Source organism: Delphinapterus leucas, chromosome 1 (assembly GCF_059928025.1).
Source record: "Delphinapterus leucas isolate spDelLeu-1000000601 "Yukka" chromosome 1, BTC_Dleu_Yukka2, whole genome shotgun sequence".
In the NCBI taxonomy this organism is placed as follows: domain Eukaryota; kingdom Metazoa; phylum Chordata; class Mammalia; order Artiodactyla; family Monodontidae; genus Delphinapterus; species Delphinapterus leucas.
Window position 1 is genome coordinate 133,114,369 of NC_143129.1, and position 27,839 is coordinate 133,142,207.

The 27,839-nt window shown below is 38.8% G+C and overlaps 1 protein-coding gene across 1 annotated transcript; it reads right to left on the reverse strand.

Annotated features, from left to right (window-relative positions):
- DYNLT5 (dynein light chain Tctex-type family member 5) lies at positions 1-26,838 on the reverse strand. Its single transcript, XM_022581188.2, has 4 exons — positions 26,691-26,838; positions 6,232-6,323; positions 1,606-1,730; positions 1-539 (listed from the first exon to the last, which is right to left on the reverse strand). The coding sequence occupies exons 1-4, from the start codon at positions 26,807-26,809 to the stop codon at positions 336-338; spliced, it is 540 nt and encodes a 179-aa protein (XP_022436896.2). The 5' UTR covers positions 26,810-26,838; the 3' UTR covers positions 1-335.
- Between the last annotated feature and the right edge of the window lie 1,001 nt (positions 26,839-27,839).

The window sequence follows — 27,839 nt, forward strand, 5'->3', positions numbered from 1 at the left end:
AGGGAATTCTAACTCTCTAATTAAAGTGTAATTAAAATAATTAGTACCCAAGGCAATATTTAATAAGAATCTATGTCTATGAAAAAACAATCCAGCAGAACCAAGACTTAGTTCCTTCTTTGGATAAACAAGATTCTTTCTTGTGTCACCTTCTCTCCTCCAAAGAGTAAGTATACTCTTTCATACTTACAAGAGTATGAAAAAGTCCCCAAACTTCCAATTGTTTGAAATATTCGTGTTGTGTCTTTCTCAAACGTCTGGGCAGTGAAACTTGTGTACAAAGATACAGCCTATTTCTTGATTTAAAAAGTATGAACTAGATTTCTTGTTTTCAGTCACTCAAAGTAAACTGTGTAGACATTTGCAAGAGCAAACAGAGAAGAATTTCTGAAAATGTAAGATGCAAAGGTATCATTTTTAGGATCCCAGAGGCATCTGCTTCCAATCAGTATGCTCTGGCCAGTCAGTTGTCCAATGTGAACCATCACAATTAGCTTATATCGTGGAATCATCAAGTCCTTGACCTGGGCTTTAATAACCTAGAAATTAAAAGCAAAAAAAAATCCTCACTTAGTCACATTGAAATGTAAGAGTCTTAATTTTCCTCATAAATATAGTGGATTTAATTGAAGAAAACAGCATGATACATTTTGGATCCTTTTTTTTTTTTTTTTTTTTTGTGGTACGCGGGCCTCTCACTGTTGTGGCCTCTCCCGTTGCGGAGCACAGGCTCTGGACGCGCAGGCTCAGTGGCCATGGCTCACGGGCCCAGCCGCTCCGCGGCATGTTGGATCTTCCCAGACCGGGGCACGAACCCATGTGCCCTGCATTGGCAGGCGGACACTCAACCACTGTGCCACCAGGGAAGCCCTTGGATCCTTTTAACTGTTGTAGAATGGTAGCTATAATTTCCTTCAAGCACTGGCTTCACAAGACAGGACATTTAGGGACAAAATGATAGCCCAAGCAAGAAATCTACGTTTTCTAAGGCACATGGAAAAATGATAATCCAGAGAATAGAGTTTAATGGATTTATTACATTCTTTGAAAATCTATGTTGAGATGGCTTCCCTTCAAAGAATGTTGGCATTTGAGTTATACCCTCTTGTTCATGTCTAATTAAGGGACCATACAGCTGGAGTCTCCTGTAATATGACTAATCGTGAATGCTTATTAGAGAGTTTGTAATAAAAAAGAAAGTAGAGAAAACCTGATGGGGTGCCAGCATTTTACTTGATAAAAATAGAAAGGTATTTAAAGGCCACAATGTTTGCATTTGATGGCATACAAAGAAGGTGCCTTGGGGAAGAAAAAATGATTATTAAAGTGTATTTTTTACAATAAAAATTTTTAAATAAATGGGGCAGTTTTATATATTTCTTAAACAGAATACATGCAAGTGATGCACATAATAATTGTATTAGACAAAGGCTTTTTACACACACACAGACACACATAGAATATGACCTAATAAATATTTTTATAAAATAAAAATAAGCAGTTTTACTGCTACTGCAAATTAATTGCCTTCATCAAAAAGTAGGGGGTTGTGCTTTCAACAAATATTCTCATCATAGTTAACACTTTGGGAAATCACACGCATACCTCAGAAATCGTTTTAGTCATCTGTCTACAGAGCTCTGGTTCATATTTTTCTTCTTGTAGGTAGTTAGTTAACACATCTTTCAGAATATGATTGACAATGACAACAGGAAAATGTTTGGTAGGACCTGAAAATACAGATGGAATTTCTTTCAAAGAAGTAATTTCAAATCATATCCATCCACCCCATAGCTTTATTGAAAGCGGGGTCTGAGAAGGGAACTAGATCCCAGAAGAGCCATGTGGAGAGGGCTCCCTTAAGAGTAGCTTATGTCCTTCTGTTGATAGATGCAAACAGCCCAAGATGAGCCCAAAGGCAAGGGTTCACACTCCTCTCTTCCTGCTGAAGTTTCCCTATGGCTGAACTTAACCAGAAGGTGACAGCCCGTGCCTAGAGTTGAGTTAGGTCAGCCTCCTGGGGCTCAGTTAATAGTATTTTTATTTTGATGATTATACATGAATTGTTCAATTAAATTTAAATCAGCCTGGGGAATGAATGTGGACAAGTAAAACAGAGACGTCTGCTACGAGTATGAAAATTAACCCCAGTATTGAGTCAGCAGGAATCTCTGTTCTACAGGAGAACGACAAGCAGTTATAAACCTATGAAGGGTTGGTCCTGGTTGCTCTTGCTTCATGGGGTCAGAGCTAGGGCACCAGCCCCAGCAGGCAAGCTCCCAGACACCTACTGTGTCACCATCCTGTGGATGTTTTAGAAGATTTCCACTTGCGTACGCTAGTGAAATGAGGCTAAATTTGAGAGTGGTTTCTCCCTTCCTACTTAAGAAATTAAAAAATGATACTACCAGCTTGGACTAAATTAAATAGACTATGTCCTTTAGATTGGTAGCTCTCTTTTTCACTCCCTCCTACCAAGCACTCGTATGGCATTTACCTTAACTTGACCTGTATCATTCACACGGAACTTAATTTGGCCATGTATTACAGCGACCGTATGCATTGTTCCCTTCAGAAAATAGTAAATTCCTTCAGTGCATATGTTTGTCCACCTACGCTTAATACTCCTCCCTGTGATTTGGGAACAGCATCTCCCAAATGGAAGGAACTGGTCCTCTTCCCACTCTAAACAAGTGGTTCTTTAGGCTCTACCATCATTTTCTTTGAGCCCAAGTCCAGATCATGGTTGATTGGCCCTTGATGGACTTGCCCCAAGCCAGGCCAATTAGAGTCCTTTCTTGGAATTTTTATTTTAAATTGGAGCTAGGAAAAAAAAAAAAAAGTCAGTCTCTTTTTGGTGTTAAAAGTTATGACATGTGACTCTAAGGAACTGCTGGAGGCTGTTTCTCATAGTGGGAAGGCAGCCAGGCCACGGTGAGAGAGGGAGCCTCACACAGTTTAGGGCTGGAAAGATGGAATCCTGGGGGCACCTGAGTCTCAGCTCCCACTGTCCAGCTGCACCAATGCCCTTTCTGCACTTTGCTCAGGTTTGTCTTTTTAATCTCATTAATGAGATTCTATTCTGAAAAGAATTTAAAATATGGTAGTAAACTTTTCTTTTCTCACTTCTTTGTGACCTTGGCCCTATACAGCCAGAATTATCTATTGCCTTACTCAGGCTGGGATGCTGAGAGGCAAAGAGAGAGAGTCAATATTCAGCATTTGACTTCCAAAACAAGCTCCTGAAGCTTTCAGAATCAACTAATGTGAATGCCTAAGCTTTTTTTCATTTCCTTTTTTTAGAGAAAATTTTTTTCTTTAGGAGGAAAAAATGTCTTTAGAAATCAAAAAGCAAAGATCTGAAGAAGTATCAGGATGGAAAAAAAAAAAGAAAGAGAAACTTGTCCATAAAAATAGATTTAAGAGAGAATAGATAAAAATTTGGTTATTTAATATATCTGTGTCTTAGCTTCCCAAATAGGGATAGTGATAAGAATGATCACATATTGTTTTTTGTTGGGATTAAATGAGACGAAGTATTTAAAATGCTCAGAACAGTGCCTGCCACACAAAAAAGCCACTCATTAGAGCTTTGTTATTTAAGAGTGTTGTAGCTGTTATTGTTGCTACCTTATTCTGAGCAAAGAGACAGGGATTGCTCTTGCTGAGAAGGCAGCAAGATGGGCAACAGTATAAAGGAGGGATGTAGTGAGGCCTCCACAGGCGGGAAGGACTCTGTAGGGTGGAGCAAAGTCAGCACTGAGAGACTGGCAGACTCTGTCCAACAAAGCCTCTGGTGACAGGGCCTGCTCATCTCACGGGAGTTGAGTTCAAACGATGTCTCTCTCTCTGTCTTTAGATTCTATTTTTCAATAATTGGCTTCAGGTGGACTGTCTCGATGTGGCAGCAAAGATGGCCCTCTATAGCCCTTGTGTGACGTGGTGCTCACAGTGTTTTTAAAAAATCAGGTACCTCTATAGTCATTGCTCCAGAAAAAGTCCTGTGGAGAACTCATTCCATACTTAATAGGAAATTATGTTGGATATCATAGAAGGCTTTTCTTCTTAGTGATCTAAGGTGAAGACCTAGAGTCAGTCAGTTTGAGAAGCAATAACATACTGAATGGGGAAGCAATTTAAATACAATAGTTCATTTAATTCTCACAGTATCCCTAGATGTGTGGACTATTATCCCTACTTGCAGATGAAGAAACTGAGATTCAAGGATGCTGAGTCCCTTGCTCAAACATCATTTATTTAGGAATAGGCAAAATGAGTGTTCAGATTCATATACATTGGACCCTACAGCTCGTCTTTTCTTCTGTACTCATGTTTCAGTAATTAATTAATGGGAAGAGGTAAGTGGCTTTTATTATAAGAAATATGTTTTCATTCTTCCATTCCCCCTTTTTAAAAATTATGATCTATCTCATTCTTGGTGGCTGTAATTACTTAGATAAAGGGAGGACAAACATGCTAAACATTTAAGATGTGTTTACATGATGCATGTGAAAAAGTAAACACAGTGATACTGGTGATTGAATTTTTCCTCACTCTTCTGGTCAGTATTCATTGTATAGATAGGATAAAATCTTTGCCAAAGGCCCACAGACTACCTTCTTTCAGATGCAAAATAAACCCAGAAACAAGTGGAAGTAGAAATACATTTTTGATTATTAACAAAATAGCTAGTTAAATGCTTTAAAAATGGATTGTCATGTATAAAAGACTTTAATCACAAAAGAATAATTCACATGACTTTCTGAAAGAAAATATGGAAAATACTTTATACTAAGCTATTTCTAAAATTACTTTTCTAACTTGCTTCAACACTCAGTACTTCTAAAACTGATTAGACAGTTTAGTTTATTTGGAGAAATGTTATGAAAATAGATCCTTTTGAAGAAGAAACACAGGGCTTCATATTTCAAATGCTTTATCTTGTGAAAATCAGATTCAAAGCCTTCTAGCATGCAGAGCCCAGAGTCATAGGCACCGAATGGCAAAGCTCTTTTAGTTACAGGAAGACCTGACCCAAGCTTACTTTGCCTAACTGAAAAGTCTAAGAGTACACAGCTGGATGTATGTCGTGGTCTCAGGCCTCATGTGAGGGCAAGATGGCCAAAGCTGCCATAAGCCCTTATTCTTTCCAGTTTCAGGATATGAACTGCTTCTTCAACAGCCCAAACAACATTTTCTGAATTGAACCTCAAAGGCTTTGACGGCCTTGACCAAATCCCCAAATCAGTCACTGTTACATCTCTGAAGCCAGTGTCAGCTTCAGGAGGATGCTATGGACCAAAAGTGATAATGATGGCAGTGGTCGGGCTCCCCCAAAGGAAACTGGGTCAGGCTACCAGAAGGAGTATAAATGTATCTTGGTTGGCAGGAATATTAGTTGTCTACCATAGGCACTGTGAAAATACCAGTAGACAGACTAATTATGGAGCCTTATACTCCATGTCATCTTGGGGATTACTGTAGAAAACTGGCTAGAAGGCCTAATGGGATGTGCTGATGGTCTATAATTTTCCTGAGGTTAACTGACCACAGATGAAACCACTCTGGCCCATGGAGTCTTCCTTTGGTCACTGGTAAGTCTCTGCAGAATTTCTATACAGCAGTAATTATATGTGGATCCAGATAATAGTGGGAAGGTACTCATTTAGAGAAAGCAAGTAGTTCTATGAAGAAATGTGAATGGGGAATGATAGTCACTGTGGACTCCACCTGGAGTATAGGGGCAGGTGCAAAGATTTTTGTTTTCAAAGACCCAAAACCTCTGCGGGAAAAGATAAACATCTCTGTCAACAGGGGACCAGGAATCATTTGCCTTTGTCTTAAGGCTTTTTTCTCCACCCATCAGCAACCTTGGTTGGTTTTGTTTGATAAAACTATAGTGCATATCTCTTTCATTTAACTCAAGTAGATATAAAAAACTCCACAAGAAATACCCAATGAACTCCTTAATTCAGTAATACAACTACACCTCAGTGCCGCCCAGTGACTTGCTTGGTATTTAGAAAATACTGATAAAGAAAAGTAGGCAATGGATACTGGTCCCACTTTGCAGAGGAAGAAATTAAAGCAATACCAGATCACCCAATTAATTAAGATCCCTTATATTGTGCTAGCATTGAAGATAATGCCAGGTTATCAGATATTATTTTAAGTAAATATCACCCATAAAATTAGAAGTCTTAAATAGGATGGAGTGATAAAATAACACACCCAGTTGGTAGGTGTTTTCCATCTGAACTGCGAGGTGAGAGGCATCTTCATGCTGGCTAGGTTCATCCATATAAGACACTGTACTCAGAGAGCTAAAAGCAAGGAGAAAACAAATTTCAACAGTTACTATAACAATAATAGCAAAACACCATGTTGCTCTTAGCAAAGATGTGACAGAAGTTTTATATTTTCTCTAAAAATATTTCAAGCAAGTCCCCTGTAAATATCCTGGTAATACATTTAAAGTCTAAAACATTTTAGAGATGGAAATATTACCAGTGTAGAGAAGTCACTTGGAGCAGGTCTCAATATAGTGGTTGAAGCCCAGTGCAGTGCCTGGGGCATTTGATTAACACGAAAGTATTCACGGGTTGTTCCATCTGTGGGCTAATGGAGTATGTACAGTCAGCCCTTCGCATCCAGGGATTCACCCAGTCACGTATTTCAGTTGGTTAAATCCGCGGATGCGGAACCCATGGATATGGAGGACCAACTGCACTGCGCCATTTTATATAAGGGACTTGAGCATCCACTGCTTTTGGTGTCCATGGGGGGCTCCCGGAACCAATGCTCAGCAGATACCGAGGGCCGACTGTACACGTTTCAAAAGCTATTGTCAATTGCATCTCTACTGCAGGTGCAAAAGTCTCTCCTCAAAGTGGACAGAACTCAAAAAAGGGACTGGGGATTATGTGAGGAAGCTTAAAATGTTGGGCAACAAGCTCTTTACATACATGGGAGATTATAAGGAGTTTACTATTAAATGTACCTCACAAAATCCCTTTAGGAGAAAAAAGAAAAACGAGAAACTCATCTACATGATGAGAGGAACCGCAATTCACCCAAACTATAGTAATCAATAAGCATCAATCACCCTTTTCAACATTAGGAAAGGGTTTTGGCTTGGTTACCAAGGCAATATAAGCTTATCCAGGTGCTGAACAGGAGACTCAAATGAAGAGTAACCCCTAAAGTCCCTCCAGCACTACTTAATCAGAGAAAATTCAGCTGTCACTAATGGCAGTCTCAGATCTCTACCCCAGTTCTCTCCACCTGTGAAACGGAGGTTAAGACAGATATTTCAAAGGAGATGATATAACAGTGTGTGTGTGTGTGAGTGTGTGTGTGTGTTTTCAGAGTGATTACTTTTATAAGCAGGCTAAGTGTTTTCTTTAATTAAATGAGAATGAGATATTTGTTCTTAATCTTTGGGGACTTTATTTTCTCTCTGCAAGGAGTTTTAAATACTTAGTTCTGAGCTGTTGGGAGTTAGTGAGCTTCCTGCAAATTGCTATTTTAAGAAAATCATGGATATTATATTTTTAAAATCATTTAATACACTTTAAACAATAAATTAAGGTTTACCCACCCAGCCCAAGAAAGTGATGTAAGACATTACGGCTGCTTTTCCACAATGGATTTCTGGATTAGTGAGTTAGTCTCCATTCTTATAACACCTGCTTTCCTCAATTTTCTGCTGCCCTTTGAAGTAGCAACCAACCTATTTAGCCGCGTTGGCTGCAGGTGTTGTGAGCAGTGCCAAAGATGGTAACTTCTGCTTAGAAAAACCAATGATGCACATAAGCCCCTTGATTTTAAGATAAGCCAGGCTGCCCCAATACTGTATATGCTACTTTTTTTCTGCAAAATATTTTCCATCAATTGTCTCATTTTATCTTTAAAATACCCCCTTTAAGGAAGTAAAAGAGTCATTATTCTGCCCATTTCAGCGATAAAGGGAACTGGCAAAGTGCTTAACTGCACACACATACGAAAGGCCGACTTAGATTTCAAATACTCTATTTACCTCTGTAACAAAGTTTCATATATGGTCATACCTGATAGAATGGAAATAGGGGCAATGACTACCTGAAATAATTGCTGCAATTAAAAGTTACTTGCACAAACATAAGAAGATATAAAACCCTATTTCTTTTCTACTAAACGCCATATTAAAAACTCATAGAAGGAGAAGTAGAGTTTGTATAAAACTCAAATTAGCAGAGTTAGAAGTCTAACACAAAAAAGCAAGTAATGATTTTTTGCTTTGGATACTATTGCTTTGTTATTGCCATGTTACTAAAAAAATGATATCCAGTGCCGTTTGTAATATTATCAGTATGATATTGGTAACTGTCATAAGGGCAGCTTCAAAACCCCATTGGCTGAAGATTGATGTGCAAATAGAAAGTTCTTTAGAGTGACTTTTTTTTTGAAATACTGAAGGTGATTTCTACAGTGCCTTTTTATTTCTACAGCAATCTGTAAACCGTGTATGCTCATTGTAAAAATTTCAAAGTGTACAGGAAAGTATAAAGAACAAAGTAAAGTTACACAAAAAATTACTAACCTCAGTGATTATCTAACCACTCTTAATGTTAAAAAAACTTTTCAGACATGATTTTACATATGGGATCTACTATAGATGCCGTTTTTTTTTCACTCAGAAATATATAGCAGATAACTATGTCAATAAATAGTAATCTGCATCCATGTTTTAAATATCAAGACAGTATTTAATTTATGAACATACTGCATTTTAGTTAAACAGGCCATTTAGGTTGTTTTCAATATTCCATCATTATAAAGAAAACTATAATGACCATTGTGGCAGGGACTCATTTGCTTTCCAATGTTCTCTTCTTCCTTGGTAGCAGTACCAGAAGTTTGTGGGAATATTTCTCTTCAAATTGAAGACAAATGCTTGGACTCTTTAGTGCTACTGGGGCCATGTGGCTTATGAGCCAATAAGATGTAAGTGGAAGTTATGGGTGAAAATTCTGAGAGAATTCAACCAAGTCAACCAGCAGGGGCCTGTTCATGACTGGACCATGGATATGATGGCAAGAGCTCAGCAGCTATCTTGGATCTTGAGATGACGTTATGGATTGTAGATCAGAAGCTAGAAGACTAGTCCTTCTAGACTTCTTTTATGTAAGAGAAAATATATTTCTATTTTGTTTAAGCCACTGTTTTTATTTTTTATAAAAAGATTTTTATAAGAAGCATTAGATAAAACTGATACAAATTTTAACTGATACAGAGTTTGGAAGTGGGATGCTGCAAGTAATAGAGCACAAAACTTGGAGTTAATTTTGTGGAAGAGACGGGGCTTTGGGGAGTGAGATTTCAGATATTTCAGATATATTAACCTGGCTTCCCTTATCATGCAGAAGGAAAATATTTGGTTAGTCTATTGATTTCTGTACATTGGAAATCTGACCATGTATCAACCAAGACTATAATTTCATGTAAGTTATAGAAAAATTTTACTTTTTTAAAAACCCTATTTATGGTATTTTTTGAAACTGATATCTGATAGTTCCTATATTAGAATGAGATGCCTCGGAAGAAGGGAGAGAGAAAAGAGAGTAAGTTGAACAGAAAAAATACAATATATATTGCATGAAAAAAGACAAAAAGAAGACACAAAATATTAAAAATGCTTGCAATTACCAATGTCAGTTCAGAATACTGACTTAGAAAAACATGTACATATTTTCTATTGATAAACAGCTTTATTCAAGCCCTTTGAAATTTTTAAACATAAAAATGTGAGCTGCTTCAAAGAGCAAATTTATAATTTTAATTACCAGTGCTGTATTCACAGCACAACAAATTTATTGGGTATATTTCACATTACACGTGGATGAGTTTCTGTTGCCTATGACCAGGCCTTCCCTAGTTTATAATAATAATCCTTCTTAGATACATGATCTCACTGCGAATGGAACGCTGTAGTTGATTTTTTTAAATGTGAAAAATGTTCTTGCTGTCTATGTGTTTCATCAGCTTGTTGGCATTTATGGAAGAAAAGGATTTCAACTGGCAAAATGTGCCCAAAGGAATTGTAAAGTTTTAGGCAGGAAGGTAGTTTAAAAGTAAAAGCAGGAAAACTGAAAGTCTGGTGTAAACTGCTGGTGAAAACAGTGAACAAATGAACTAATACTATTCTAGAGAGAAGAGTAACAATTTGTAACCAATATAAATTTCCATTAATACTTGGAATCACATGTACCATTGCTCAGGACAGACTTGAAATTAGCCTGGTTGTGGAGATAGCTGCATGAAATTGGTACACAATAACAAAAGTAACTCTCTTACATTGTGTCCCATGCTAACCCAACAGCCTGTGTTATGATTATGCAGAAAAGAGCCAAAAAAATTAGCTAGGGAGTTGGAATATGTTTATTTTTCATGAAATTCAGTTTTCCTGAAAACATCTTACAAATTTGCATGCTGACCATTCCTTGAATTACACAGAATAAGTACAAGGCATGTCTTATTGTCATGATGGTTGGAGATAGAAACAATGTCAATTAAATCTCACCAGCCATAATACCATCTAATTATTATTAAGAATTCATTTCCAGACATTTTCACTGCCATTATGCCTTAGATGTTTTAAGCTGCAGTAAGAGATAATGTTTGAATAGATAGCTAGCCTTGAAGCCATTCATTTAGCAGCTTAAGAAGGTCACACTATCACCTCTTTCTTCGATTTGTAACTGTGAAATGCCTGGAACTACCGTATTTTGAATGGAATCATTTAAGCATGACCCTCTCTTATTTTTTAAAATCTGTTGTTAAAGTCACGTGCTGCCTCCCAGCGGGGTTATTTCAGAGAGCACAGAGAAAAAGAAGGCTTCAGGGTATAAATTTGTACATTTGTTCTTTTCTTTTTGCTTCATTCTTTCAACAGCTATTTATTGCCCACCATGTGGCAGGCAAAGTGGGAAGTACTGGGAATAAAAAGGAAAATAAGACTTCCTGTGCTGGAGACACAAGATGTAGAAAACAATATAAAATATGCATCAAAACTCACTTCGGGGCTTCCCTGGTGGCGCAGCGGGTGGGAGTCCGCCTGCTGATGCGGGGAACGCCGGTTCGTGCCCCGGTCCGGGAGGATCCCACGTGCCGCGGAGCAGCTGGGCCCGTGGGCCATGGCCGCTGGGCCTGCGCGTCCGGAGCCTGTGCTCCGCGGCGGGAGAGGCCACAGCAGTGAGAGGCCCGCGTACCGCAAAAAAACCCTCACTTGTGAACTTTCCACCTCAAAATGTCTATGGACATTTTTATGACTATTATGCTTAAGATCAAAAGCGTACCAACTCTTCCCCCATCAGTGGAAGGTACAAGTTGTCTGTTAAGGTAATTTAGTTGTGTGTAGCCAGTTAGTTTTATAGCAGTATTGCTGGATTTTTACATAGTTTTAAGATATTTTATTCACATTATGGGTCCCATCTTACAAGTAAGAGAAAGGTTGTAATGGAAACAAAAGTCAAGATATGTTTTCAAAAATGAAAGAGGAGAGAAAATGACATGATATGTGTTCTTGTGGGATACATTTTTAAGAGTAGGAATGATTCTGAAGGACAAAGAATGAACCATGCAACCTGTGAAAAGTCTAGCTCTGAAGCGATTGAAGATAATCCAGGAAATGTGACTGACAAAGTAGAACAAATTTGAGTGGGTGAATAGAAAGTCAGAGTTAGTGTCTGAAGCCCACTGTTGGGTTTCTTTATTCAAGAGAAGGTGAGGTTAAGGTCAAGAGCAGCTGACGAAACTTCTGTTGCAGCTCCTGGATGAATGCACAGTTCAAAGTCGCATTACCCTTGGCAATCATCAGAGAGGTGAGGCTGGGAGTGTGTGTGCCATGGTTACCTCCACAGTGCCATGGAGATCATCAAGGAGTGTCGTCTATCCCAACAGATGTTCAACACAAATGATAATGTTCTTCTTCTTTTTTAATAGGTGCACAATGGAATGTTTCAGCAAGAAGGTAAAGTATACCTTGTTTTAAAAATTTGAATGAACATTTTTCTTTTTGCTGTAAATGCATCTTTTGTCTGCAAGATGAAAGCCCTTAGTCACCCTGGACTTACATACTCGGACCTGTGAACCTAACCTGTTTGTGTTCAGGAATTAGGATAATGCAATAATTATTCATTCTACTGTCAAAAAATATTTATTGAGTGACTGCTATGTGCCAGGTGCTATTCTAGGTCCCTGGGATATAAAAAACAAACAAAAAAAACCCCCAAAACAACAACAACAACAAAAACCAAAAAAACCCAGAAAACAAAAACAAACTAAAATCTCTGCCCTCATGGAACCTAGTGAAAAGAGACAGAAAAAAGACAATAAAATACTAAACAAGTAAGTTATATGCTATGTTAGAAGATGATAAATGCTACATGGAAAAGGGGAGCTTAGTTAAAGGAGCTTGAAAGTGGATGGGAGAGAGGCAGTTGTGTATAATTTTAAACAGGATGATCAAGATAGATCTCCCTGAGCAAAGAGTTGGAGGAGGTGAGGAAATAAGCCATGTTGATGTCGGAGGGAAGGGTGTGTCGGGGGAGAGGAAAGCACATGCATAGGCTGTGAGCAGAAGGCTGCCTGGTAGTTTTGAAGAAGTGCATAGAGGCCAGAGTAGCTGGAGAAGAGGCAGCAAGCAGGAGGGAGGAAGGAGATGAGGTTACCAGGGTGTCAGGTAGCTGGACAATGTAGAGTTTTGTGGGCCATCTTAAAATCTTGGCTTTTACTCTGATAAAGTGGAAGACTTTATAGAGTTTTGAGCAGAGGAATAGCAAGATCCATGTTATATTTTACAATGATAACTCCAAATGTCGTGCTGAGAATAGGCTGTAGGGCAGCATGTGTAAACACAGGGATTCCAGTTAGAAAGCTTTTATAGTAATCCAGGGGAGAGATGGTAGTAACTGCTAGGAACAAAATTGTGTCTCTTCAAAATTCATAGATTGAAGCCTTAACACCCCATGTGAGTATATTGGAGATAAGGCCTTTAAAGAGATCATTAAGGTGAAATGAAGTTGTAAGGGTGAAGCCCTGAACTGATAGAACTGGGCTCCTTACGTAAAAGAAAGAAACAGCAGCGTTCTTTCCTCCATGCAAGGACACTGTGAAAAGATGGCCGTCTACAAGTCAGGAAGCGGGCCCTCACCAGAACCTAACCAAGCTGGCACCCTGATTTCAGACTTCCAGGCTCCAGGACTGTGAGAAAATAAATTCCTATTGTTAAAGCCACACAATCCGTGGTATTTTGTTATGGCAGCTCAAGCTAATACAGTGACCCAGACCAAGTCGGGGGGTAAGTGGTAAGTAGTTGGGTTGTTTTTTTAAAAAATTTATTTATTTATTTATTTATTTATTTATTTTTAGTTGAGTTGGGTCTTTGTTGCTGTGCGCAGGCTTTCTCTAGTTGCAGCGAGTGGGGGTTACTCTTGGTGGCGGTGTGCGGGCTTCTCATTGAGATGGCTACTCTTGTTGAGGAGCACAGGCTCTAGGCACGCAGGCTTCAGTAGTTGTGGCATGTGGCCTCAGCAGTTGTGGCTTGCAGGCTTGGTAGTTGTGGCGCATGGGCTTAGTTGCTCCACGGCATGTGGGATCTTCCTGGACCAGGGCTCGAACCCATGTCCCCTGTATTGGCGGGCAGATTCTTAACCACTGTGCCACCAGGGAAGTCCCGGTAGTTGGGTTCTGAATATATTTTCAAAATTGATCCAACGGATCTCCTCTTGAATGGGAAGGAAGGTAGTTAAAGAGTTAAGTTGTGAGATGTTGAGTTTGCAATGTCTGCTAGGTACTGAAGTGAGGGGTCAATAGGCAGTTAGACCTATGAGTCTGGGGTTTGGGAGAGATGTGTGGGCCAGAGATATACATCTGGGGGCATAGCACCATGTCTCAGTCACTAGACTGGAGGAGATTCCCGAGGGGACAAGTGTAGGACAAGAGAAGAAGGGGACAAAGGGACAAAGTGCTCCCTGAGGCACTCCTACGTTAAGAAATTGGGGAGAAGAGGAGGGACCAGTGGAGAAGACTGAGAAGGACTGACCATTGCATCAGCAATGTGAAAGTCATTATGATCTTGACAAGGGCAATGCCACAAGTTCAGGGACAGTCTATTTTGTTCACCACTGCATCTTTGGCATATAGCACAATGCCAGTAACCCAGGCAACAAAAATGTGTTCAGTAAACAAAAGACATGATGCAGTGATGAAGTCATTGTTATTCTCATTTCATAGATAATATATTAAGACAAAGAATATTAAACAGCAGCTAGTTAACAGAAGATCAGGGATTCAAACTCAGGTCTAGTTTGATGCCAAAGTTCTATGTAATAATAATGATCAACACTTGCTCTGCTCTTTGATGTGCCAAGAACTATTCTAGTGCTTCCATGTATTATTTTAATAAATTCTCAACATGCCCGAACTGAAAACTATTATTTTTATCCCATTTTGTAGAGGAAGAAACTGAGGCAAAGAAGGCTTAATAACTTATGCAAGACCAGCAGCTTGTAAGTGCTCACACTGGAATTGACCCCAGCCAGTGGTGGCAGAGCAGGCCTCTGAGTCACCCGTTCAACTCCCCAACTAAGCTCATGCTATTCCATTCACTCCTTCAAAGATACAGTTGACAACGTGGGGGTTAGGGGTGTTGACCCTCTTTGCAGTGGAAAATCTAGTAGAAGTTATGGTCGGCCCTCAGTATCCATGGTTGCATTTCCTCAGTATCCTTGATTCCACATCCACAGCTCCAACCACGGATCGTGTAGTACTGCAGTATTTACTATTGAAAAAAAATCCACGTGTAAGTGGACCTGCACAGTTCACACTTGTGTTGTACAAGGGTCAGCTGCACTGCAATAGTTAGCCAGGGCTGCCATAATGAAGTACCAAGTCTGGGAGGCTTAAACAACAGAAGTTTGCTGTCTCACACTTCTGGAGGTTAGAAGTCCGAGAACCAGGTGTTGGCTGGATTGGTTCCTTCTGAGAGCCATGAGGGAAGGATCTGTTCCAGGCCTCTCTCCTTGGCTTGTGGATGGCCATCTCCTCCCTGTGTATCTTCACATCGCCTCCCTCCAGGCCTGTTGGTGTCCAAGTTTCCTTTTCTTATAAGGACACCAGTCACATTGGTTTAGAACCCACCCTAATGAACTCACTTAAACTTAATTACCTCTTTAAATAAGAGGTAATTAAGTTTACTTCTTACTCCAAATAAGGTCACATTCAGAGGTATTGGGGATTAGGGCTTCAATGTATGAATCTGGCAGGGGTAGTGGGGTACAATTAGCTCGTAACAAATAAAAATACTTTCATGAGGTCTCTAAATTCTAGGGTCAGAGAACCACAGATTATTTGCTCTGTCATCTGGGAACTGTGATACGCTGGCCAGTCACTTTACCACAGCAAGCCTCAGTGTCCTCAGTATATGGGGATAATAGGGCATGTATATCCCTATTTTTCTAAATACTGTTAGATTTCTTTGCTGAATGCCTATATAAGCTATTATTCTCACTAGCCTTGCCAACATTTGGTGTTATTCTCCCTTCTTATGTTTTGCCATTCAGTTGGGTGTAATATGGAATCTTGTTTTAATTTGCATTTTTCTCTTTCCAAGTGAATTTAAGCATCTCTTCACATTCTGCTTTGCCATTTGGGCTTTGCTTCTGTAAATTGCTATTTATCTCTTTTGATTATTAAAAATTGTTTTCCTCCTTTTTAAAAAAATTGTTAATATGCATGAGTTTACAAATATGTATCTTCTACTGACCTACAAACTGTGTCTATTGTATTCTTTGTTGAACAGAAATACAAGTTTTACTGTAGTTGTATTTATCAAATTTTTTTTTTGCTTTATGATTTTAGTTTTTCATTTTGGGATCTTATTTAAGAAATCTTTCCCTTCCACAGAACACAAAGATATTCTATACTTTCTTCTATTAGCTTTATAGCTTTCCACATTTCAGTCTTCCATCTGGAGTCTACCATGCAAATGGTGTAAGAATCCAGCTTCATTTTTTTTTCCATCATATAGTAAGCCAGCTTTCTCCCAAAACAATCTATTAAAAACCCATCATTTCTCATGGAATAAATCAAAGAGGAAATAAAATAATATCTAGAAACAAATGACAATGAAAACATGATGACCCAAAACTTATGGGATGCAGCAAAAGCAGTTCTAAGAGGGAAGTTCATAGCAATACAATCCTACCTCAAGAAACAAGAAACATCTCAAATAAACAACGTAAACTTACACTTAAAGCAATTAGAGAAAGAAGAACAAAAAAAACCCCAGAGTTAGCAGAAGGAAAGAAATCATAAAGATCAGATCAGAAATAAATGAAGGAAACAATAGCAAAGATCAATAAAACTAAAGGCTGGTTCTTTGAGAAGATAAACAAAATTGATAAACCATTAGCCAGACTCATGAAGAAAAAAAGGGAGAAGACTCAAATCAATAAAATTAGAAATGAAAAAGAAGTAACAACTGACACTGCAGAAATACAAAGGATCATGAGAGATTACTACAAGCAACTATATACCAATAAAATGGACAACCTGGAAGAAATGGACAATCCTTAGAAAAGCACCACCTTTGGAGACTGAACCAGGAAGGGATAGAAAATATAAACAGACCAATCACAAGCACTGAAATTGAGTCTGTGATTAAAAATCTTCCAACAACAGGGGCTTCCCTGGTGGCGCAGTGGTTGAGGGTCCGCCTGCCGATGCAGGGGACACGGGTTCATGCCCCAGTCCGGGAAGATCCCACATGCCGTGGAGCGGCTGGGCCCGTAAGCCATGGCCGCTGAGCCTGCACGTCTGGAGCCTGTGTTCCGCAATGGGAGAGGCCACAACAGTGAGAGGCCTGCGTACTGTAAAAAAAAAAAAAAAAAAAAAAAATGTTCCAACAACAAAAGACCAGAACCAGATGGCTTCACAGGCGAATTCTATCAAACATTTAGAGAAGAGCTAACACCTATCCTTCTCAAACTCTTCCAAAATATAGCAGAGGGAGGAACACTCCCAAACCCATTCTACAAGGCCACCATCACCTTGATACCAAAACCAAACAAAGATGTCACAAAGAAAGAAAACTACAGGCCAGTATGACTGATGAACATAGTTGCAAATATCCTCAACAAAATACTAGCAAACAGAACCCAAGAGCACATTAAAAGGATCATACACCATGAACAAGTGGGGTTTATCCCAGGAATGCAAGGATTCTCCAATATATGCAAATCAATCAATGTGATACACCATATTAACAAACTGAAGGATAGAAACCACATGATCATCTCAATAGATGCAGAAAAAGCTTTTGACAAAATTCAACACCCATTTATGATAGAAACCCTCCAGAAAGTAGGCATAGAGGGAACTTACCTCAACATAATAAAGGCCATATATGACAAACCCACAGCCAACATCATTCTCAATGGTGAAAAACTGAAACCATTTCCACTAAGATCAGGAACAAGAAAAGGTTGCCCACTCTCACCACTATTATTCAACATAGTTTTGGAAGTTTTAGCCACAGCAATCAGAGAGGAAAAAGAAATAAAAGGAATCCAAATCAGAAAAGAAGTAAAGCTGTCACTGTTTGCAGATGACATGATACTATACATAGAGAATCCTAAAGATGCTACCAGAAAACTACTAGAACTAATCAATGAATTTGGTAAAGTAGCAGGATACAAAATGAATGCACAGAAATCTCTGGCATTCCTATACACTAATGATGAAAAATCTGAAAGTGAAATTAAGAAAACACTTCCATTTACCATTGCAACACAAAGAATAAAATACCTAGGAATAAACCTATCTAAGGAGACAAAAGATCTGTATGCAGAAGACTATAAGACACTGCTGAAAGAAATTAAAGATGATACAAACAGATGGAGAGATATACCATGATCTTGGATTGGAAGAATCAACATTGTGAAAATGACTCTACTACCCAAAGCAATCTACAGATTCAATGCAATACCTATCAAACTACCAAAGGCATTTTTCACAGAACTAGGACAAAAAATTTCACAATTTGTATGGAAACACAAAAGACCCCCAATAGCCAAAGCAATCTTGAGAAAGAAAAATGGAGCTGGAGGAATCAGGCTCCCTGACTTCAGACTATACTACAAAGATGCAGTAATCAAGACAGTATGGTACTGGCACAAAAACAGAAATATAGTTCAATGGAACGGGATAGAAAGCCCAGAAATAAACCCACACACATATGGTCACCTTATTTTTGATAAAGGAGACAAGAATATACAATGGAGAAAAGACAGCCTCTTCAATAAGTGTTGCTGGGAAAACTGGACAGCTACATGTAAAAGAATGAAATTAGAACACTCCTGAACACCATACACAAAAATAAACTCAAAATGGATTAAAGACCTAAATGTAAGGCCAGATACTATCAAACTCTTAGAGGAAAAGATAGGCAGAACACTCTATGACATAAATCACAGCAAGATCCTTTTTGACCCCCCTCCTAGAGGAATGGAAATAAAAACAAAAATAAACAAATGGGACCTAATGAACCTTCAAAGCTTTTGCACAGCAAAGGAAACCATAAACAAGACGAAAAGACAACCCTCAGAATGGGAGAAAATTGTTGCAAATGAAGCAACTGACAAAGGAGTAATCTCCAAAATTTATAAGCAGCTCATGCAGCTCAAGAACAAAAAAACAAACAACCCAATCCAAAAATGGGCAGACGATCTAAATAGACATTTCTCCAAAGAAGATATACAGACTGCCAACAAACACATGAAAGGAGGCTCAACATCACTAATTATTAGAGAAATGCAAATCAAAACTATAATGAGATATCATCTCACACCAGTCAGAATGGCCATCATCAAAAAATCTACAAACAATACATGCTGGAGAGGGTGCGGAGAAAAGGGAACCCTCTTGCACTGTTGGTGGGAATGTAAATTGATACAGCTACTGTGGCAACAGTATGGAGGTTCCTTAAAAATCTACAAATAGAACTACCATATGACCCAGGAATCCCATTACTGGGCATATACCCTGAGAAAACCATAATTCAAAAAGAGTCATGTACCAAAATGTTCATTGCAGCTCTATTTACAATTGCCAGGAGATGAGCAACCTAAGTGTCCATCAACAGATGAATGGATAAAGAAGATGTGGCACATATATAAAATGGAATATTACTTAGCCGTAAAAAGAAATGAAATTGAGTTACTTGTAGTGAGGTGGATGGACCTGGAGTCTGTCATATAGAATGAAGTAAGTCAGGAAGAGAAAAACAAATTCTGTATGCTGACACATATATATGGAATCTAAAAAAATAAAAAGAAAAAACTGGTTCTGAAGAACCTAGGGGCAGGACAGGAATAAAGACACAGACGTAGAGAATGGATTGAGCACACGGGGAGGGGGAAGGGTAAGCTAGGACGAAGTGAGAGAGTGGCATGGACATATATACACTACCAAATGTAAAATAGATAGCTAGTGGGAAGCACCGCATAGCACAGGGAGATCAGCTTGGTGCTTTGTGACCACCTAGAGGGGTGGGATAGGGAGGGTGGAAGGGAAACGCAAGAGGGAGAAGATATGGGGATATATGTGTAGGTATAGCTGATTCACTTTGTTATAAAGCAGAGACTAACACACCATTGTAAAGCAATTATACTCCAATAAAGGTGTTAAAAGAAAAAACCCATCATTTACCCTTGCTCTTGTATTATGTTCTATATATTCATAGGTCTACTTCTAAAGTTTCTATGTATTCCATTGCTCTATTTGTCTATTTCTACACGTATTTGCTTATTCCTGTATTTATTATTATTTTTACTTACTACAGCTTTGTGGTATATCTTAATATCTGATAGAGTAAATTCCTCCTCTATGCTCACTCTTCAAAGTTAACTTAGTTACTCAGAGTTCTTTCCCTATTTATAAAATTTAGAAATGGTTTTTTGAGTTTCTCAAAACGTACAAATGGGTTTTGATTGAGATATGTGCATTTGTAGATTAATTTGAGAAATTTTGATATGCTTTTGTGTTAAGCAGTTTCATCTATGAATTATTTCACCATTAATTCAAATCTTCCTTAACAGGAATGCCTTTACCTGGGATCACATTCACAGGGCACTTTTCACAAAGATGCCAATGAAGGGTTATGTACAAAGATGTTCCACATGGCACTGCATACCTTGGCAGGGAGGGAAAACCAATCTGGGTGCTCATCCCTAGGGGAATGGATAAGAGCATGAGTGATAGATGTATATTAAGGACTATTATGCAGCAGTAAGAAGCAAAGAGCTAGATATCCATAGTCACATGAGTAAACATCAAAAACTAAAACTACTGAATGAGATATGAGATTGAGCAAACAAAATGAGATTTATAGCACAGTACCATTCATGTAAGCCAAAAATGCATATCTTTAAGTACTCATTCTGTAATTTTTTATGAGAGTCAGTCAGGTGAAGTCACAGAAGGAGTCAGAGGACGGGTTCATGAAAACAGTTTATTATACTCACAGGTCCTAGAGGCAAGAGACACAACATGCCACACAGGACCATGTGGAAAAATGCCAGTGTGGTCAAGAGGCAGAAGACGGGAGCAAGGGAGAGCCAGGGGCCTTTATTGGGGTTTCCCAGGGAAAGGCAAAGCGGTACAGGGGAAACAGCTCAGGACTGGCCTGGTCTGAATAATTTCAGTGGGCTCTAAGCTATAGGAGAGGCCCCTAGTTGCCTGGTACTTGGCACTGGGATGATTAGGGCAGAGAAATACTGCCTCCTGGGATGTGTGGGGGGCCAGAGAGAATGTGTCAGGATGCCAGTTGGTTAGTTTGCATATTAAAGGCATGCTCCCTGCTGAGTCCTTGACTATCTTTAATAACTGGCTAGCCCTGGTGCCGGGGGCAGCCTCTCCCCAGCCAGAAAGGCTTTTGAAGATGTCAAAACATCATAATACACAGAAAATTAAAAATATATATAATATAGTATTTAAGTATGTATGTTCTTGTATATTTAGTATTTCGTGCGTCAGAGTGGGTGTCTATTGGGAGATGAGAGTGGGGGTGAGGATGGGGAAGAAGGGGGCAATCAGGCAAACAAGGGGTCCTACTCATATTAGCGATGACAATGTGCTACGAAATGAGGAATAGTTTCAACTCATCTCGGCTCCTGAGAGAAGTAAGATAATAAATGAGATGAATGGGGATAATAAAAGTACCTTCTCTACTTAACCCACAGGGTTTTTATGAGATTCATATGGATATTGTATGGGGTGTAGCTATTAAGCACAACTTAATATTAGCTATTATTGTGGTTTAATTTAGGAACATGGCCAATGCAGTTTCTCAAGCTTCTCTCTCTTTGGAGGGAAGCTGTGTCTCATCCAGATCTTGCTGGGGGCTTTAGTTTGATTCAGATGGCAATAGAGCTTATCAAAAGGAGGAAACAGGCCAGGCAACATCATTTTTAACTGCACATAAGCGGCTCAAGTAGTATAGGTTGGAATCATTGAATAAATTCATCACATTTAAAATGACTTGTGCATTGCCTTTCCCACCAGATTATTTCTGTGTGGTTCACCACCTACTCATTGGTCAATAAACATTTATTTCAAATGAAGCAATGAACGTAATCTTTTCCATTTTTTCCAAAAAAAGATTACCATGTGGCTTTAAGTTTACTTGAAAAATGAGATTCTCGAGAGAATAACAACCCTACAGTTAGTCACCTTTATATGCCTTACATGTGGCACGAAGTGGAAGCTTAATAAACCTTGAATAAATGAATAAGTGGAAGAGTATAATGTGGCCTACCTACTGCATTAGATGCCACCAGTGGGTTCAAGTGGAGAGCTCTGGGATCCATCAAAGTTCTGGTTCATGATATCACTGTAATTTTGGTTTGAGGCAAAAGAGAGACTCTTCAGTCTTCAGCCTTAGGCTTGACCTACCATTTGAACTACTGGCCTCAGAGATAAGAAGCCTGGATATCATGTCACATTATCCTGGGAAAGTAATTTAATCTCAGGCTTCTATTTCCATTTTAAGGATATGAGAGCAGCACATCTGTTCAAATACTCTTTGAAAGCTGCCAAAGCCTGTTTCCAACAAGAAAGACGTCATTGTAAATACCTGCTCTTACCCATGGATGGGAAACAGAAGGTTCTGGTGAATGAGTAGAAGAGTTTCATTGATCCAAGTTACACGTAGATAGCCAATTTTCAGAGAATGAGAATTTTTGACTGTAAACAAAGGCCCGTTTTGCCACTTGCTGATTCTGTAGCTTTGGAGCCTCAACCTCTCTAAGCATGTTTCTTCATTTGTAAGATGAAGATGCTAACAGCATCTCTCTTACAGAACAGGGGTCAGCAGATATTTCTGTAAAATGCCATATAACAGATATTTTCCACTTTGCAGACCCTGCACGTCTATTGCAACTACTAAACTCTGCCATTACGGTGTCAAAGCCGCCAGAGACAATACATACATGAATAAGCATGGATGTGATCCAGTAAAAACCTTATTTATGGATGCTGAAAGTTGAGTTTCTTATAATTTTCACATGACAAAAAGTATTATTCTCCTTTTGATTTTTTTCAACCATGGAAAAACCTTTATACAAAAACAGATGGCAGGTTGGAATTGGCCCTCGGGTCATAGTTTGCCAACTCCTGATACAGTGCGTCTCTGAAACTTAAATGAGGTCATAGTGAGGGCTCAGTAAAATTTAGCTTAGCACCCTTATTATTATCAATTATTTAACTGAAAAGCAACAAAATTCAAAATTATAGATAAAGTGTGATGACAACTAGGTAGCTATCGGAAGAAATATGCCAGTGCGCTAACAGTTACGATGTTGGGATAGTAAAAACCAGCTTAAAATGTTTTTTTTTTAAAGAATAAAGCATAAAAATTACCTCATAATGAAAACATAATTTACATTAAAGAGACAAATCTAAAAACAATTAACAATAATTATATTGAATATAAATTCAATCTTCCTTTTACAATTCAGAAGGCATTTCAGGTATCCATTATGCCCAGGGATCAATGTTAAGCGTTAGTTACTTCTATAGAAGACCACAGAGAAACCAAGAATGTAGAAGAACTTATGCTGAGCTTATGCCACATCTAAGAAACTGTTTTCCAAGTAGGTCTACCTCCTATGCTTCTTTGCTCTCCTTATCAGAGTGTTTACTGTTATAAAGGCCAATAAGTCCACAGTCTAATGAGAGAGATAGACAAGAAAACACCCAAATACAGTACCACGTAGAAGGCGAAAGCAGCAGGAGCAGAAAGGAAGAGCATCCGACCCAGTCGGAAGTGGAAGCGGTTGTAGTTGGGTAGTTATGAAACCGTGGGTTACATCCATTTCACCTGCCTTCGCTAATCAAGGTTGTTTTAAGACTTTCATGTCCTCCAAGCGGTGCATAACCTAAACAATAAGATGTTTGCCCAAGTTATCGTTTAGGAACTTGGAGTCAACTGCATCTAATTCGAGGTCAGCTAGTTAAGGCTGGATAGGACCACTGACCCTTCAACTGGGCAGACGCTAGTGTCCAATCAGTGACCTTTTAACATCAGAGGGCCCAAAACTCCACCCTCAGAATGTGCAGAGGGCTGTAGGCTAGAAACATCTGCACGGAACAACAATTACTGCATCTTTTCCCAATCATCTTTCCTCACCCTCCCCACACTTCCCACGCCTCATACCACCCTGCTTCTTTATTCTTTGTCCCATAAACTCCCGATCCCCTTGGCTTTGAGGAGGTGAATTTGAGATTTGTTCTCCTATCTCCTCGCTTGGCTGCCTTGCGAATGAACACTCTTTGCTGCAAACCTCAGCATATTAGCGTTTTGGCTCGCTGTGTGTCAGGCAAAATGAACCTGTTTTGGAAACTGTGATAGACAGCTTCTTGGAGAGTTGGAGATGGAGCTAAATCCTGAAGGAGGAAAAGAAGGAAGCCAGAGTGTAAGATGAGCATTCCAGACAAGGGTACCCCATGGGAAAGCAACGTGAGGCAATGGCTGGAGGCAAGGCAGAGCACCGAGGGATTGTAAATATGGAAGGTGGGAATGGCCCAAGTGTAGGATGCAAGCAGGATAGTGGGGAAGACGGAACTAGAGAAGAAGGCAAGAGTTCGTGGACCCTTTTGGCCATACTCATAATTTAGGACTGTATCCTAATCCTTAAATTGTTCCTTGACCCATAAGTCTCAGCTATTTCATAGCAAAATGGTAAGAATGATGTCTACCTAGTAGGATTAATGCTGGGGAGATTAAATGACATAACGTATTAGGTCCTCAATATACTTCAGCATATGCTTTATACTGTTGAAATTAATCTGTTCAAAAAATTGTTTTGAGATAACTTTCAAGTGAAAGCTATATGTTTTTCCAAAAAAACACTGCAAATTCAAAACAATGCTGCATTTGATAGCCACTAAGTTTTCAGAATTTTTCTACTAGTTGAAGACCCATTTCAGGAAGGAGAATCACCCATACATTCTGGTCCCTGGCAAGGATGAAGACAATGGAAGATAAGTGGGAGTTAGGGTTAGGAGGCAGCCTCCTAAATGGCCTCTGCATTGCAAGCGTGCTTGGAATCTGTTCATTTGCTATTTAATAAAAAAGGCTCCAATAGAGGATCCATTCTGAATATTTTGTTTGAGAGTCCCTGTTTCTAATTTTGAAATATATCAAGGTAATTATCACTTAAATGTATTTGTTAGTAAAAAAAAAATCTTTCCTCATGTGTTGCTAAAACTATTTTCGTGTTCTTGTTACCTTTTAATTTGTTTTTATACTTCATCAATAAAATAAGAGTGATCTTTAATTCTTCAGGTTGGGCTATGTTCTGATTCTATATACTTGACTTTCTAATTTGCTTTGAAAGGGAAGAAGTAAATGAAACTTATGCAAGTAGGGATGATAGTTTAGTTTCTGGATAAGAACAGTGCTTTTTAAATCATGGGACCAGGACTTATGTCAGATTATTATTATAATATTTGCTTCTAAAAAGTTGAATTTAAGCTAACAATTATTTTAAAATAGTTTAAAAATAACTCTTACACTTAAATCTTGGAAATAGCAGTCAAAATGACTTAGGATCAGAAGCAAAAGCTATAGAGGTTAATTATTCTCCCAGCTTTACTTCTGATGTACACTGAGATTGCTACTCCTTTATATTTCCTATCTGTGAAAGAGAGCATTTGTACAGGACTTGTAATCCACAATCATCTAGGGTTGAAAAGTAGAATTTTGAGTAAGTGTATTAATACATTCTGAGAGCAGAACAATTTGGTTTCAGAATTCGAATGTAAATCTCTTCCAGTTCTTCTGGTCTCTGTTCCAACAGACACACCAGCTCCTGCTTCCCAATCATGGGGATTAATATGCTACATCTTTCTTTCTTTCTTTTAAATTTATTTATTTATTTTATTTACTTATTTTTGGCTGCATTGGGTCTTCGTTGCTGCGCGTGGGCTTTCTCTAGTTGTGGCGAGCGGGGGCTACTCTTCCTTGCGGTGCATGGGCTTCTTATTGCGGTGGCTTTTCTTGTTGCAGAGCATGGGCTCTAGGCACGCGGGCTTCAGTAGTTGTGGCTCGCGGGCTCTAGAGAGCAGGCTCAGTAGTTGCAGCGCACGGCCTTCGTTGCTCCGCGGCATGTGGGAACTTCCTGGACCACGGCTTGAACCCATGTCCCCAGCATTGGCAGGTGGATTCTTAACCACTGTGCCACCAGGGAAGCCCTGTTATATCTTTCAATCGTGTAGAAACTTTTAAGAAGGAAAGTTTATAATATAAATTAATTGACCTCTGCGTTGGATAATTTGTTTGGTTTTCCTCCCGATGGCAGTCAAAAAAAATGTCATGAAAGTATTAAAAATTAATTCATCTTTTTTAGGAGAGTAAATGCAATATGTAGCAAGAGCCAAAAAATATACTTATTATCCTTTGACCCACTAATTATACTTTGGGGAAGAAAACAATCAGAGACTTCTTATATAGTAAAAAATTTAAAAAGTGGAAACAAACTTAAAATCCTCAATGATTGGGGAACTGTTGGCTAACCCAGAATTATAAGCTGACAAAATATTGTATTATGCAACCATTTAAAAGGATATGCACAAAGACTATGAAAATACATTACAAAATTTGTTTAAAATAATGCTAAATGTATTGTATATGTATATATTGATTACAAAAATGCAAAAATGATGTATTCATATAATATTGAGGAGAAGAATTCAGGAGTCAGTTAAGAAGTAGCTGGTCTACATTGCATATGACATTCTTTTCAGTAGATGATTTTTTGGGGTAGTCTCTGAAATAGTAACAAAAATGCTGCTGTGATCAACTTATCACTTAAATTTCCTTGTTCTTTTTCTCTTTCCTCTTTTTCTTGGTGCACAACACAGTGATTTATTATTTCTGTACATTTCCAAATGATCACCATGATAAATCTAGTTACCATTTTTTCTCGTTCTTTTAAAAAATATGGCCCCCAAAGATGACCTAAACCTTGTACTTGCCCATTTTTCTCCCTTTTTATGTCCCAAAGGAAATGCATTTTTTTCCTCCTGATAAATATTATGAACCTGTTTATTCAATAATTGAGTGTGTTAATGGACATCCAGTCACTCACTCTTTGGTGCGCCCACGAGGCTCTTTCCGCCGGAACTCATGGCTACTTAAAGAAGACACACTGCCCCTCTTCTTCAGTAAATGAGCCGTTCTGTCTTTAGCAATGTCTGACATCATCATAACCTATGGAAGGAAACTTTTGTAAAATACTGAACAAAAGATCTGAAAATATTTTAGTATAACATAGAGACTCATTCTAAATAAAGTACACAGATCCTTTTTTTTTTAAGCATTTTTGAATAGGGAAGTGGGGTTTCCTTAAGAGTGATTTTTAGTATATGTTGTTATTCTGGTCGGTATAACTGGAAATATGATAACTCTTTTAAAAATATTTCAGAATTTATTTATAAGAAGTAGAGACTTCCTTTTTTGTTTTATTTTTACTTTTTTGGCTGCACTGCGTGGTACGCGGGATCTTAGTTCCCTGACCAGGGATGGAACCCGCTCCCCCTGCAGTGGAAACATGGAGTCTTAACCACTGGACCACCAGGAAAGTCCCATCTGATAACTGTTATTTATGCAATAGCATACTTAATTCACACAAGCATATATTAAGCTGCAACAAAAATACTTAACTGCAGAAGAGGTTAAAGTCACTGAGAAATGATAGCCATATGTAGAAGAACGATATTATCCTACACCAGAAAACAATATTTTTATTGCCTCCCCAAATTTAATTTCAATGATACTTTGCTAATTAACATTTGTTGTTGTTGCTATTACTTAAAAAATTAAGATAAGCTGCTTCCCCAAAGGGTATTTTTTTTTTTCAAGCAACAGTGATTTACTTTGTAAAGAGCAAACAGAACTTTTGTTTTTGGTTTTTTTTTTTTTGCAGTACGCGGGCCTCTCACTGTTGTGGCCTCTCCCGATGCGGAGCAACAGGCTCCGGACGCGCAGGCTCAGCGGCCATGGCTCACGGGCACAGCCGCTCCGCGGCATGTGGGATCTTCCCGGATCCGGGCACGAACCCGTGTGCCCTGCATCGGCAGGCGGACTCTCAACCACTGCGCCACCAGGGAAGCCCAGAACTTTTAATGAAGTAATTTATTGGAAAACCTACCTCCTCTCACAAATGCTTGTGAAAAAGCTGGTAGTAGGAATGGACTTCCCAGAACTTGGACTGTAACTCTACTGCCCTATTGCCTAC

What these genes read in the sequence shown, in the direction of transcription:
- DYNLT5 (XM_022581188.2), bottom strand. Translation starts at nt 26,809, where the DNA reads ATGATGATGTCAGACATTGCTAAAGACAGAACGGCTCATTTACTGAAG. An exon ending in CCTCGTGGGCGCACCAAAGA is followed by an intron (nt 6,324 to 26,690) that starts GTGAGTGACTGG and finishes CCTTGCTTTTAG; the next exon opens with CTCTCTGAGTACAGTGTCTT. An exon ending in GGAAAACACCTACCAACTGG is followed by an intron (nt 1,731 to 6,231) that starts GTGTGTTATTTT and finishes CTGTATTTTCAG; the next exon opens with GTCCTACCAAACATTTTCCT.